The following is a 15,351-nucleotide window of genomic DNA, read 5'->3' on the forward strand; positions in this document are numbered from 1 at the left end:
AAGCTGGCAAAAGCAAGTCTGACTCCTGATGCAAAATGCATGAGAAGACTGGATAAAATTTCCACTTGCATGTTTATAGCAGCATTAATCCTAAAAGCCAGGTGGGAGCACTCCAAGTGTCCATTGACGGATGAGTGAATAAATTAAATGTGGTACATGCATACAGTGGAATGTTATTCAGCCTTTAAAAGGAAGGAAATTCTAATACATGCTACAACATGGATGAACCTGGAAGACATCATGCTAAGTGAAATAAGCCAGTCACAAAAGGACAAATATTGTATGATTCTACATATAGAATATAGACTATATATACATATGTAGAGTAGTCAAATTCACAGGGACAGAAAGTAGAATAGTGGTTGCTGGGGGAGGGAGGAATGAGGAGTGGGTACAGAGTTTCATCTGGGGAAGATGAAAAAGTTCTGTAGACGGATGGTGGTGATGGTTGCACGACAGCGTGAATATACTTAATGCTACAGAACTGTACACTTAAAATGGCTAAAATCAGCCGGGCACGGTGGCTCACACCTGTAATCTCAGCACTTTGGGAGGCCAAGGCGGGTGGATCACTTGAGGTCAGAAGTTTGAGACCAGCCTGACCAAGATGGTGAAACCCCATCTCTACTAAAAAAAAAAAAAAAAAAAAAAAAATTAGCCGGGCGTGGTGGCAGGCGCCTGTAATCCCAGCTACTTGGGAGATTGAGGCAGAGAATTGCTTGAACCCGGGAGGCGGAGGTTGCAGTGAGCCGAGATGGCGCCACTGCACTCCAGCCTGGGCGACAGGGCGAGACTGTCTCAAAAAAAAGAAGAGTCAAAATGGCTAAAATCGTAAATTTTATGTTGTATTTTACCACAAGAAAAAAAAAGGACACTGATGGAGAGATTAATGTGAACATAAGAAGGGCTGTTTCTTCCTCTGAGAGTGAAGATAAAGGAGAGGACAGAATGGATAGAGACGACTCGTAGGTGTGGGTAAAGCAAGTTGAGGCAACTCACCTGTGTGCTCATGGTTGTGTACTGAACAAATGAGATGGGACTCTGACATGAGAGCTTTGAAAGTTTAGAACAGCTTCTGAGGTCCCTGAGAAAAGGATACCAAAGAGAGAAAGCAAAGGGCATGTCTAGTGGGATGTCATTGATGGGGGTGGGGGTGCTGAGTTGTGTGATTTTTTTTTTTCTTTTTTTTTTCTTCATCTGCACCCTGGGATTGGTGGTAAATGCAGAGGACATGTGGTACTCAGACAAAAGGGAAGGTCAGTGGCTGCTTCAAGTAGTCAGCCAAGGGCTTCAGTTTCAGTAGAAAAGAAAAGCGTTAGGAAGTTGTTGGGAATAAACAGCTATTCCTAAGGTGGGTAGGATTGAGGAACTGGAGATCTTGAGAAAGTGAAAGAACAGGAGGTTGTGTCCAAAAAATAGGCCATTAGATGGACTTCAAAAATGGGGCAGTCCGGGCATTCTCACTGGAGTGAATTTGCTGAAGTTCCTGTATGTATGTTTAACATTAATGGTTACATGTTTGTAGTTTTAAGGAAAGGGACCCTGACTAGACAAATAATTGTTGTAGTCGATAAGGAAAATGGAGAAAGGCTCGTAATCAGCAGGAATTCCTAGAACTTACATCGAAGATCATGATGAAGAGATTAGGTGGAATAGGTTGACTTTAATGTTATGCAGAAGAGAAGAGCAAGATCAGTTAGTGTGTCCAGCTGCGGGTAAGAGAATACTCAACTAAAAGTTGTCTAGATGGGAACATTTTTTTTTTTTTTTCTGGAGACGGTCTCACCCCGACACCCAGGCTGGATTGCACTGGTATGATCTTGGCTTACTACGACCTCTGCCTCCCGGGCTCAAGCAATTCTCATGCCTTAGCCTCCCGAGTAGCCAGGATTACAGACATGTGCCACCATGCCCAGCTAATTTTTTGTATTTTTAGTAGAGACGGCGTTTTGCTATGTTGGCCAGGCTGGTCTTGAACTCTGAGCCTCAAGTGATCCACCTGCCTCTGCCTCCCAAAGTGCTGGGATTACAGGCGTGAGCCACCGTGCCCAGCTGGGAACATTTATTTGTCTCATATACTGTGAAAGCAAATGGAGACCAGTTCTTGAGTTGGCTGATTCCATGGGTCAGTGACATACTTACAAACCCAGGTGCTTCCATCTTTCTACTCAGTTATCCTTAGCCCTGTCAACAGTCCCATGGCCACAAGATGGCTGCAGCAGTCCCGAGCATTCCTTATAAACACAGCATCCAGCCGGGCGCGGTGGCTCACGCCTGTAATCCCAGCACTTTGGGAGGCCGAGGTGGGCGGATCACAAGGTCAGGAGATCGAGACCATCCTGGCTAACACGGTGAAACCCCGTCTCTACTAAAAATACAAAAAATTAGCCGGGCGTGGTGGCGGGCACCTGTAGTCCCAGCTACTTGGGAGGCTGAGGCAGGAGAACCGCTTGAACCCGGGAGGCAGAGCTCGCAGTGAGCCGAGATCACGCCACTGCACTCCAGCCTGGGCGACAGAGCGAGACTCCGTGTCAAAAAAAATAAATAAAAAATTAAAAATTAAAAAAACACATAGCATCCAGCACAGAAGAGGAACATATCTGCCTATGCTTTTCTCTCTATTAGGGAGCAAGGCTTTTCACGGAATCCTCCCCACCACCCTGTCCTCAGGACCAGCAGGCCAGGATTGGATCACATGTTCACATCCCTTTCTAATCACTGGCTAGGACATTGAGAATGATCATGATTTACCCCTCTGAGCCTGGAGAATGGGCACCTTCCAAGCCAGTGAAAGGTTAATGTCCAAACAAAATTGTGGCTCTAATGGCAAAGAAGAAAGGGAGGAATGGATTTGAGTTAGTAACCAGCAGCATCTGCCACCGTAACCAGTTTGGTCCCTTCCCACATTGAAGGTGAAAACTGACAAAAGTTAATTGTATGTTAAGGCTGTTAAGCAGCTGAGATGGGGATCTTTTCATGGTAATGGCACAGTAGAAAGAAACAGCCTTGTCCCTTGACCATGTTTATTTAGAGCTTACACTAGGGCATTCCATAATGCCTTGATGGTTATTAGACAGTTATTAGTAGGCAGAGTTTAGATGAAGAGGGTTAAATGGGGGACCTTATGAACTCAGTGAAGGAACAAAAGCAGGGAGAAACCTGTGGTTAACCATAAGTGGGAAGCAGGGATTAAAGATTTGGATTTCACAGTTTATTAAACTCAGTCAACATTTTTTGAGCACCTGCTGTGTGCCAAGCACTGTGGATAGGCTTAAAGGTTACAGAGGTAAGATGTAATCCCTCATATACTACACAGGTAGTTAGGTTGTTTCCTGTAATGGGCTACGTGTGCAAAGGAGGTATCGCCAGGTTCTGTGGAGTTAAGAGAAAAAACATTCAGCCCAGCCTGGTAACCCAGTAGAGCTCATTATTGAAGAGTGAGTCAGAGTTCAGGAGAAGAAAGTTGGGCAGAAACTTCAAAGCAAAGGAGAAACATGAGCAAAGTCACAGAGACTATAAACAGCAGTCTTAGGTTATAAGGTATAAGATGGGAAGTGGTGGGAGATGAGACTTGATCTTGAAAGGTAGTGGATGTCAAGTGTGTCCATTGGAGTTCTTACTTGCAGACTATAGAATGTACTTTTCATCCACTCTTTTAAGCAGAAAGGGGTTTATTATAAGATACTGGGTACCTTAACAAAACCTGTGGAAGGGCCAGTGAGCCCAGCTCAGATGCTGCTCAGCAAAGAGCAGAGCAGCTATAGATCTATGCAGCATGTGACTGTGGTAGTGAAACCTCTGCACAGTGCTGCAGAAGAACTGGATGCTTCTACTACCGTGCTTGCCCAAAGACCAGATTTCTAGCACAGTCGTTATCTCATGTTGCTCATTTCTACCCCAAGTCTTGTGTGGGAGCATCTGCTAGGAAGAAGCTAGGTCTCGTGGATTGCTGAGCTGCTAGGGAGTCTGGGAAATTTAGCTGTAAGATAGTCAAGCTAGAAGGAAGCAGGAGTGGGTACTAAGTGAACCACCTTATAGTGTCTGCCAGTTTTCAGTACAGCTGAGGGGTTTTGATGAATTTATCTAGGCCATGGGGTACCATTGAAAAGTGTTCAAGGCAAGGAGTAGTGTGGCCACATTTACATATTGATCACTGGGGCTATCATATACAACATGGATTTAGGAGGGTCCAATTGGGGGCTATTGCAATAGTAGGTAGGTCACAAATGATGAGGGTTGACGAGGAAGCGGCAACAAAGTGAAAACTACGTGGAGGTAGAATTTAGCAGGAATTGGTGGTTGATTTATATATGAGAGAGTAGAGGGTGATATATCCATGTAGATGTATCCAGCATACAGTTGGTCATATCTAGAGCTGTGGACTTGGAAGTAATAAAGAAAGGAGTGGGCCAAGAACAGAGCCCTTGGGCCCACAGCCCCTGCCAGGGACATTGAACAGGTGCCCATGGGTGAGATGGAAGGAGACCAAGAGAAGAGAGCATCCGAGAAGGCAAAGAGTGAAGCATGGCTCAGGAAGTGTTTGGCAGTGAAGAGGGTTATGTGCAGATTAGAGATCAGTGGGAAAGAGGAACAGATTTTCTTTGGACTTAGTGTGTAGGGCAGCATCCTTTGCTGAAGCAAATTCAGAGGCCGTTTGTTGCATCCTTTTTGTGGGCTGCTAGTTAACACTTATCAAACCCTTTTTTTCCCCTAACATTATTGAGGTATAATATATATAACATAAAATTCACCCATTTTAAGTGAGAATTCAGTGATTTTTTGGTAAGTTTACCAAGTTATGCAGCCATCACCATAAATGTCTTAGAACATTTTCTAACAACTTTATTGAGATGTAATTCAAATACCATGTATTTCACCCAGAGTTTACAGTTCAGTGTTTTTTTAAGTATATTCACAGATAACTGCAGCCCATCACCAATTTTAGAACATTGTCATCCCCTCAAAAGAAGAACCTTACACTCTAGCTGTTGCCCCCTTAGTTTTAGAACACATTGCTCACCCCAAAAAGAACTTCAGTGCCTAAATACAATTAATCTCCATTCTCACCCCCCCGGCCATCACTTAACTTTTTGCGTAGAGAACTGAGACCACACACATGGATCTTGAAGGGAACTAGGCACCATGGAGTAGTGGTGAAAGGCCTAGGAAAGTGGGGTCTGTAGTTTGGGAAACACATAGGTCAGCTAACCTAACACTGTTCACAGGAGGAGATGAAACAGAGGCAGTGGCACAGTTGGCAAGTGGGCTTCCAGCCTAGAGCCTTAGGAGAAACTAGTTTCCTTACTCATTTTTAGATGTCTAAGAATATATAGGATTTTTTTTTTTTTTTTTTTTTTTTTTTGAGACGGAATTTCACTCTTGTTGCCCAGGCTGGAGTGCAATGGCGCAATCTCACTGCAACCTCTGCATCCGGGGTTCAAGCAATTCTCCTGCCTCAGCCTCCCGAGTAGCTGAGATTACAGGCATGCACCACCACACCTGCTAATTTTGTATTTTTAGTAGAGATGGGGTTTCTCCATGTTGGTCATGCTGGCCTCAAACTCCCTACCTCAGGTGATCTGCCCACCTCGGCCCCCCAAAGTGTTGGGATTAGAGGCATGAGCCATCGCGCCCAGCCTAGAATATATAGGATCTTTAGACGTGTTTCTTTTTAGTGGTAGGAATGTAGCTACCACCTAGAGCCCACTGAGATTCAGCTTTCAGAATCTAGAGACATCTCAGGAGCCAGGGAGCCACATTTCATCTTTCCCTTGAACAGAATACAAGATCAGTGGCTTTGCTTCATTCTCGTTACTCTGTATTAGTTAAGCAGTGCCGCCACATCACTGTACAGGCATGTTTTCAGGAAGGCGTATGGCGCACTCCTGGTAAGATGGGGCAGGAAGCACTTTGGGGCTGGGCCTTCCAACCAGGTGTTCAGGCTGTTCAGGGCCCGCATGCTGCAATGAGAATTTAGCAGTGACTCCTCATGGAGCAGGAATATGATGCGCTTAACATATTCTTAAGGACTTCTCAGTTTTAATTATAAATTTAGTAATATAAGCAGAATTATATTATAATATTATTATATTATATATGTTATATGTTATATATATATATATAATAATATATATATATTATTATATGTTATAATATTAACATCCAGAATTAAGGCTATTTCCATTTCCATTCTCTAATAAATAAAAACATTTGTTGAAACTTAAATTGCTCTTCTCAATGAAAACTTTAACAAGTCTTTTGTTGCTGACTAAACATATCCATCTCTGAGGCCTAAAGCTTTCTCCTTCTGTGTTGGGCAGCAACCCTGCCCTGCCCTTGTTTGAACTGAAATTGAAAGTGGCTCCTCAGACCAGGCACGGTGGCTCACACCTGTAATCCCAGTACTTTGGGAGGCCAAGGTGGGCGGATCATCTGAGTTCAGGAATTCGAGAGCAGCGTGGCCAACATGGTGAAACCCCGTCTCTAATTTTTGTAAAATACAAAAATTAGCCGGCCGTGATGGCTCATGCTTGTGATCCCAGCTCCTTGGGAAGCTGAGGCAGGAGAATCACTTGAACCCGGGAGCAGGAGGTTGCCGTGAGCCAAGATCGCACCACTGCACTCCAGCCTGGGTGACAGAGCAAGACTCCGTCTCAAAAAAAAAAAGAAAGTGGCTCCTCAGATTTAGGCCACTTCTTCTATTTGGCCACTGCCTTGCAGCCTTGTACTTCACATTGCCACCCTGGTGTTGGTGTGACATGGTGTCCCATCCCTGAAGCTGCCTCCCTTGTTACCTTATTGCTGTCTGAGAAAGGAAATGGGTGATTCACAATCCTTAAATCAAGTGGCTTTCTCTTACCTAGAACTTCTGAATTGAACATACATTTAAACAATGATGTTGAAAAGATGTATAACTGGAGCAATAAAGACTGAAAAAGAAAGCTGCGGCCAGTTGTTAGTTTTTCCGAGGCTCCTTATCTGTTGAGTGGCACCCCAGGCTCCCTTGCTCTTGTCTCCCACTGCCTGTGATGGAGAAGCCTCTTGTTAAACACTGGGAGCTACTTCACCACACTCACAGGCTATTCCCAGAAAGATTTTGCACCTGGGTAAAGCATCCTTGAGAAAATAACCTGTTGTCTTTCCCAGAGTGAACCCAGCTTCATCCCTGGAACCACCACATATGCTTTTCCCCTGGTGGGTTCTTAACCTGTTAACACTGAAATCTACATTGTTAGCTGCTGATAAAGCATCAGAAACGTGGTCTAATCTAGGAGTCAGTATTTGGATTTCTTTTTTCTTTCTTTCTTTTTTTTTTTTTTTTGGAGATGGAGTCTTGCTCTGTCACCAAGGCTGGAGTGCAGTGGCGCAATCTTGGCTTGGCTCAGTGCAACCTCCACCTCCCAGGTTCAAGCAATTCTCTTGCCTTAGCCACCCTAGTAGCTGGAATTACAGGAGTGCACCACCACACCCAGCTAATTTTTGTATTTTAGTAGAGATGGGGTTTCACCATGTCGGCCCCATGCTCTCACACTCTTGACCTTAGATGATCCGCCCACCTCGGCCTCCCAAAGTTCTGGGATTACAGGTGTGAGCTACCACGCCTGGCCTGGATTTCTTATTCTAGTATTTATTAATAATTCAATTTGAGAAGACTACCTAGACTATTTGAGTTTTGTAATCTCTAATTCCTAGCTCTAAAGCTAATCCCTTGTGAATATCTAGACTGGAAATCCTCGTTAAGTACCTGCACCTTTTCAGGTTTTGTTAACTGGTTGGAGTCAGACTGGAGAATTTCATTTCTATTCATTTTTGGTTTTCTCTTTCTTTTTCTTTCCTTCCCCACACCCCAGGGCTACCAAGAAAAGAACAAATTCATTGCTGCACAAGGTAAAGTAATGACAACTTTTTTCTGTTAGATTTAACCATGATCACATAATGGGTTTGGGTTTTTTCTCCCAAATGCTGAGTGGATTAACCAGAATGCTGTAGCTTTTCTGTAATCTTTACCACCTGAAAGAATTGTAATCCATTATACAGGTTTACAGCTAACAGCCTTCATCTTGATGACTTAGTATCCAGGGATCCATTAAAAGAAGTCTTTTTGTATATGTATATTAAAAAGACTGGAAAAGGCTGTATACACAAAACACAGTCTAATAAGGCCCTCTGTCCTTGGGGCTAGTTAACCTTAGGTTCCAGCCAGGCTGCTCAGAGTTTGAATTAGGAATCAGTTTCCAGAGAGGATCAGCCACCTCACAGGGTCCAGGCTGGTTCTCTCCCAGCTCATGGACCTGAGCCTCACCATTATTCACAGATAGTTGGTCTAGGAACCCTCAGATCAGGGACCCAGCACCATGTCCTTTATGTGTTCTACACACATTTCCAGGCCTGCTGTTCTAACAACTGTCTTCACTCTTTGAACCCTGGCAAAAATATCTGGATGTTTGCAGCATTAAAAAGTAATTGAGGCCGGGCAGGGTGGCTCATGCCTGTAATCCTAACACTTTGGGAGGCCAAGACAGGAGGATCGTTTGAGCCCAGGAGTTCAAGATCAGCCTGGGCAACATAGTGAAACCCTGTCTCTGCTAAAAATTAGCCAGGCGTGGTGGCACACACCTGTGATCCCAGCTACTTGGGAGGCTGAGGCACAAGAATCACATGAACCCGGGAGCCAGAGGTTGCAGTGAGCTGAGATCGCACTACTGTACTCCAGCCTGGGTGACAGAGCGAGACTTTGTCTCAAGAAAAAGAGTCATTAGGGACTACAAGATTTATAAAAACAAAGTTCTCCTCCCTTTTCTTTTCACTTTTTTAGTCTAATGCCCCTGGGGCAACCATTTTTATCTATTGGCTTCTTATGATAGATGACATCATCTGATCCCCTTACAGAGCACCTCCCCCTCAGTCAGACAGACGTGTACCCACATATCCTCCCCATTCTCCCAGAAGAGTCAAATCACAATTTGGGGTTAAGGTATTTATTATTATTATGAGTTTACAAATATTCACAGCCGAAACACACAGTATTATGTTATTTTTTGTATAGTTTTTTCCCCCTTCTTTTTTAGTCATTGTGTTTTTAATATACCTACTACTGATTTTTCTCCCAAACTCTTTACCAGAAGTATATATCTTCTCACAGTACCTTTAGATACATGAGGTTTAATTTTTTTTATCTTGGGATCCTTCTAGAATCTTCTTTCTTCAGTTGCACTGTGGATTGGTTGCTCTCTATCCTCTGGCAGAGTTATCATTCTAAGACCAGTACCCTGGGAATTCCGTTAGCCTCTCTGCTGTGTTGGATCTCATTTATTTTCGTCTGTTTGCCTCTCATTTTTGTTTAGAATTTTCTAGTGACTTTCCGAAAAAGGTTATATGGGAGGTAAATTTTGAATTCTAGCCTGAACAAGTCATCCAACCTTTCTGGGGCTGATGACACCCACCTCAGAGCATAATAGGAAGGAGTAAATGCCATATGAAGCACTTAGCTCACTGTCAGGTCCATGATGTAGGTATTCTGTGAGCAGTCATGATTTCTAATTCCCAACTGTAATATCCTTGGGAGACATCATTCGTGTTCTGTTTATATTTTTGACAGCCTTCCACCCAGCCCCATCCTTGTGCAGTGCCTGGCACATACATGGTAGAAACATGGAAAATACTCAGTAACGGGGTGGATGGATACATGGGTTAGATAATTAGCTGGGGACATTTGGGCACAAGCTTCCAAAAGTCAGGAATGGATGTTCCCAGCCTCCCAGCATCTTTCTTCTTGGTGTATATTCTCTTCATTTTTGCTGTTGGCTACTTTAGGACCAAAAGAAGAAACGGTGAATGATTTCTGGCGGATGATCTGGGAACAAAACACAGCCACCATCGTCATGGTTACCAACCTGAAGGAGAGAAAGGAGGTAAGTGGAAAAATTGAATGTGAACAGCAGAGGGATCACTCTGCATATAAGCTCTGAGTTTAAGCCTGGCTGTCTATCCTTTGTGGGTGCTGTACCAGTAGTTCATCCAGAAAGACACAGGCTGAAGTCTATCAGACTTTGCTGTGGCCTGGAAGCCCCAGATATGAACCTCAGGTGTGTACCTAGAGCACATTCCCTGTATTTGGTAGTCAAACAACTCACCCTGGTTCCAGAACAGCCTGAAAGAGACTGACTTGGGCCATCAGCTAAGGAAAAGCCACAGAGGGGTTTTTTTTGTTGTTGTTTTGTTTTGTTTTGTTTTTTGAGACGGAGTCTCGCTCTGTCGCCCAGGCTGAAGGGCAGTGGTGCCATCTCGGCTCACTGCAAGCTCCGCCTCCCGGGTTCACGCCATTCTTCTGCCTCAGCCTCCCGAGTACCGCCCGCCACCACGCCCGGCTAATTTTTTGTATTTTTTTAGTAGAGACGGGGTTTCACTGTGTTAGGCAGGATGGTCTCGATCTCCTGACCTCGTGATCCACCCACCTCGGCCTCCCAAAGTGCTGGGATTATAGGCGTGAGCCACCACGCCCGGCCCACAGAGGAGCTTTTTTCCCCTGGTTTCTCTAGTTCCTTATTTCCCTGGTTTTCTGCCCCACCTGCTGAGGCCTTTGGTATATCCTGGATCAGCAGAGGGAGCTTTATGAACTGAGACCCTGCAAGCCAAAGGGAATTTGAGGCCTTGGCCTAATCCTGGAGGCAGCCTCCTAACTGGGCCTTTTCCTTTTGTGGCTACCAAGTGCATGCCTGGCCTAACCAGCTCTATCACTGGGCCACAGCCAGAGCCAATTCTGGGTCCTGGGGTCGAGCCCCAGCGAGGAATACCTATTTGTTACCGTCTTTCTCAAGGATGGCCCTTGAGTCACCTTGATCCTAGGGTATCGGGTGTCATGATCAATAGCTCCACAGTGGCATGGGAAAACAGTGCTAGGGCTGGGCTTTAGGTTAGTTTCCTCCAACCAAACCTCTTGCTCTTGGAAGCTATCCAAAGCTCAGGCAACAGAAAAAGCTCTAGGCCTCTCATGGCAGGTTTACAGTCTGCATCAGTCTACCCTGGTGGCCCCCTCATAGCAGACTGCTGGTTCGAGGGGTTCAAACAGGCTTTCTCCTAGAGCATGACCTGAAATGTTGTGAAAGTGCAGATTTTGTAGGTAAGATGGCTTCAGATTCGCCCTGAACCAAGGGAGTGTGGGTGGGAAACATTGAGAAGTATGGGGCTAGGGCTGTGTGTAAGTTAGGAGACTGTGCTCAATAGGATGGCGGCTAAGGAACTTGAGAAAAGGGCAAATTTGAATAAGTAAGTGTGCAACTGACTGAGATAGAGAAGAGGTCAAAGGGCCTTCTGGGGGACTTTAATCTGGGCTTTGTGGGCTCTTCCTTCCAGGCCCTTTGCATCTGCCATGGGCAGGAGGTCTAAGGTCAGGGAATGTATGTCTTTTTCTTTCCAGTGCAAGTGCGCCCAGTACTGGCCAGACCAAGGCTGCTGGACCTATGGGAATATTCGGGTGTCTGTAGAGGATGTGACTGTCCTGGTGGACTACACAGTACGGAAGTTCTGCATCCAGCAGGTAGTGTCTCCTCTGTCCTTTCTCAGTTCTTATGTTGGATCTGCTGACCAGTAAGAGGGAACAGGCTGGATCATCCCCCTGTACTCAGGGTGGTCAGGAGTTGCTGAGTATGCAGTATGTGAATTCTGAAACCAGAGATCCGGGCTCAGGGGAACTTGTCTGTCAAAGCTAAAGGAGCAGTATTTTCATGACTGGTGAAAAATTACCTGTTGAGATGAAGTCTGATCATTTAGATATGACCAAGCACTGTGGAAAGGGAGCATGAGGAGGCAGTGCAGTCTCCTAGGTGCTTGACTCACCTTTCTCCTCCTTTCCTACTCCAAAGACTCCTGACATCAAGGATGTGATGGGCCTGCCCTTGGCCCTCCAGACAACCCTGGAGACCTGAGCAAAGGTCACCTTCAGCCAAGGGGCAGTGTGGTACTGCGAAAAGAGGACTTAGCTGGGAGCACTGCATTTTAGTTCTGACCTTGCCACTGACTAGTTGTGAGACCTTGTGTCTGTGGTTAACTAACTCCCCTGGGTACACTTACTTTTCCATTGTCACTGACAACCACAGCTGTCACCTTCCCTCCCCTGGTACTGCCCACCCTTGGGTATCAGGGCCAACACACAGGATCTCCTCACTTCACAGGTGGGCGACATGACCAACAGAAAGCCACAGCGCCTCATCACTCAGTTCCACTTTACCAGCTGGCCAGACTTTGGGGTGCCTTTTACCCCGATCGGCATGCTCAAGTTCCTCAAGAAGGTGAAGGCCTGTAACCCTCAGTATGCAGGGGCCATCGTGGTCCACTGCAGGTCAGTGTGGCCTGACCCTTGTCCCCCACCCCCACATTTTGCCCCCATGGCCAGAGCAGGGGAACAGCACAAGGGCCCTGGCTGAGGAGGCTGGCGCAGAGTAGATGACCTACTGGGGCACCAGCGCAACAGCCAGAGACTCCAAGTTCTAGTGCAGGGTGGAGAATATGACTTGAGGAAGGAGGGTAGGGCAGTCCTCCAAGATTAGGAGTTGGGAGACCCTGCTATGAAGCCAAAAGACTGGGTCAAGTGCTGGCCATGTATTTTTGCAGCCTTCGGACCCTTCTAGCTGGAGGTCAGGATTCAGGACATATTGGAGTTGTTGGCTCCTGGAGAGCCCCAGCTCTACCCCATTCAGAATTAGGATTTAGACCCTGAAGGAAGAGCCCCCGCCTGTGTTGCCCCTCCCTATCTGCTCCCACAAGGCAGGCCGGCCATCCCTATAACCCCCTGCTCTCTGGCTACAGTGCAGGTGTAGGGCGTACAGGTACCTTTGTCGTCATTGATGCCATGCTGGACATGATGCATACAGAACGGAAGGTGGACGTGTATGGCTTTGTGAGCCGGATCCGGGCACAGCGCTGCCAGATGGTGCAAACCGATGTGAGTGATCTGTGGGTCAGGTGAGGGTGGGGGGTTCCAGGACTAAAACATCTGCCCACATTGAGGATTCACTCAGTCTCACAGGTTATTGTAAGTGATTACTATAGAGTGTGATTGTGGGGGAAAGAAAGATAGATCACACTGTTACCGTGTCTATGTAGAAAAAGGAAGACACAAGAAACTCCATTTTGTTCTGTACTAAGAAAAATTCTTCTGCCTTGAGATGCTGTGAATCTATAACCCTAGCCCCAACCCTGTGCTCGCAGAAACATGTGCTGTATTGACTCAAGGTTTAATGGAGTTAGGGCTGTGCAGGATGTGCTTTGGTAAAAATGTGTTTGCAGGCAGTATGCTTGGTAAAAGTCATCGCCATTCTCCAGTCTCAAGCACCCAGGGACACAATGCACTGCGGAAGGCCGCAGGGACCTCTGCCCAAGAAAGCCTGGGTGTTGTCCAAAGTTTCTCCCCACTGAGATAGCCTGAGATATGCCCTCGTGGGAAGGGAAAGACCTGACCGTCCGCCAGCCTGACACCCATAAGGGTCTGTGCTGAGGAGGATTAGTGAAAGAGGAAGACCTCTTTGCAGTTAAGATGAGAGGAAGGCATCTGTCTCCTGCTCGTCCCTGGGAATGGAATGTCTTGGTGTAAAACCCGATCGTACATTCTATTTACTGAGATAGGAGAAAACCGCCTTAGGGCTGGAGGTGAGATATGCTGGCGGCAATACTGCTCTTTACTGCACTGAGATGTTTGTGTAAAGTCAGACATAAATCTGGCCTACGTGCACATCAAGGCACAGCACCTTTCCTTAAACTTATTTATGACACAGAGTCCTTTGCTCACATGTTTTTCTGCTGACCCTCTGCCCACCATTACCCTATAGTCCTGCCACATCCCCTTCGCCGAGATGGTAGAAATAGTGATCAATAAATACTGAGGGAACTCAGAGACCAGTGCTGGCGCATGTCCTCCGTATGCTGAGCACCGGTCCCCTGGCCCACTGTTCTTTCTCTATACTTTGTCTCTGTGTCTTCTTTCTTTCCTCAGTCTCTCGTCCCACCTGACGAGAAACACCCACAGGTGTGGAGGGGCTAGCCCCTTTCATGTGATGAAGGGCTCTTATAAATTATGTATTCAAAGAAATCGAGCACAGAGGAGGTTGTGGTTTCATGCCTGGGAGAGTCAGGAAGGCAGATGACAGGTTACTGGACTTCAAAGATTAGGGAACAGGCAGCTGAAAGAGCCAGTGCCCAGAGACATGATGAAGCTCGGCCACATCTGGGAGCAGCAGTGAGATTGGCTCTGCAGTTGGGGCATAGCACCAGGAGGGAGGCAGGGACCAGACTATCACGGGCTTTGGGTGTCTCCAGTTTCTGACAGCCCCTTCAGACTATTAAATCTGCACTCTCAGAATGAGCAGGAATTGAGTTTATCCTTCTCTCCAGGCGTCCACCACCCCCAAGATAGACCTGGACCCTTCTTCCCAAGTAAAGCACCCCCACAGGGACTCCTGCATTTCAAGTCCCACTTCACTAAATTGGGATGATAAGAGGGAGTCCTTTTATTCCTGCTAGGATCAAAGGAGAAATGGACTGGAGTGAAGTGGGGGTGGGAGCAGGTGATCTGGCATGAGAACTATGTTGTATGTAACCAAGAACTTCTGTGTCATTCATGTTTCAGATGCAGTATGTCTTCATATACCAAGCCCTTCTGGAGCATTATCTCTATGGAGATACAGAACTGGAAGTGACCTCTCTAGAAACCCACCTGCAGAAAATTTACAACAAAATCCCAGGGACCAGCAACAATGGATTAGAGGAGGAGTTTAAGGTGAGTTGGAGCTGGATAACCTCCTTCAGATTGAAGGATCCTTGTAATCTGGGGAACATGGGATGCCTGACTGTGCATTTGCCAACAGTGAATCCCCTTGTGAGGCATGCCAGTGGTTAAGGAGATGGTCCTTTCCTCGTACTCTAGTAACTCTCAACTCATCCTGCATGTTGGAATCACTTTGGTTGTGTTAGAGTAGGGAGAAGCAGGCAACAGTATTTTAAGGCCCCTAGCCCTCCGAGGTGATTATGATACACAGCAAGAGCAGTTTTTTCTGTAAGAGCCAGATAATAAATATTTTAGGCTTTGCAGGCCACATGGTTTCTATCCAGCTACTTAGTGCTGTCTTTGTAACACAAAGGCAGCCATAACCAATAGGTAAATATAATGAGTGTGGCTGTTTTATAAAACTTTATTTGCAGGAAGCAGGCAGCAGGCCAGATTTGGCCTCTGGACCTTAGATCACTGATAGCTACTATATGCCACTAGACAATGGTTCTCAACACACCTAAGGCATATGTCACACTGTCATCAGTAAAAGTGCTCTCCCAGGCTGGGCACAGTGGCTCACGCCTGTAATC

General features: G+C 46.1%; 1 protein-coding gene across 4 annotated transcripts in view; it reads left to right on the top strand.

Moving 5' to 3' along the window:
* Positions 1-15,351, top strand: part of PTPRA (protein tyrosine phosphatase receptor type A) — a 162,406-nt gene that overhangs the window by 133,828 nt on the left and 13,227 nt on the right. For all 4 annotated transcript variants that reach the window (XM_034947005.3, XM_034947003.4, XM_057300856.2 and 1 more), the window contains 6 exons: positions 7,851-7,887; positions 9,814-9,911; positions 11,417-11,536; positions 12,171-12,337; positions 12,805-12,940; positions 14,621-14,770. In XM_034947005.3, coding sequence (XP_034802896.1) covers positions 7,851-7,887; positions 9,814-9,911; positions 11,417-11,536; positions 12,171-12,337; positions 12,805-12,940; positions 14,621-14,770 — 708 coding nt within the window. The remainder of the gene's footprint in view (positions 1-7,850; positions 7,888-9,813; positions 9,912-11,416; positions 11,537-12,170; positions 12,338-12,804; positions 12,941-14,620; positions 14,771-15,351) is intronic.

The sequence above is a fragment of the Pan paniscus genome, chromosome 21 (assembly GCF_029289425.2).
Source record: "Pan paniscus chromosome 21, NHGRI_mPanPan1-v2.0_pri, whole genome shotgun sequence".
NCBI classification, from domain to species: domain Eukaryota; kingdom Metazoa; phylum Chordata; class Mammalia; order Primates; family Hominidae; genus Pan; species Pan paniscus.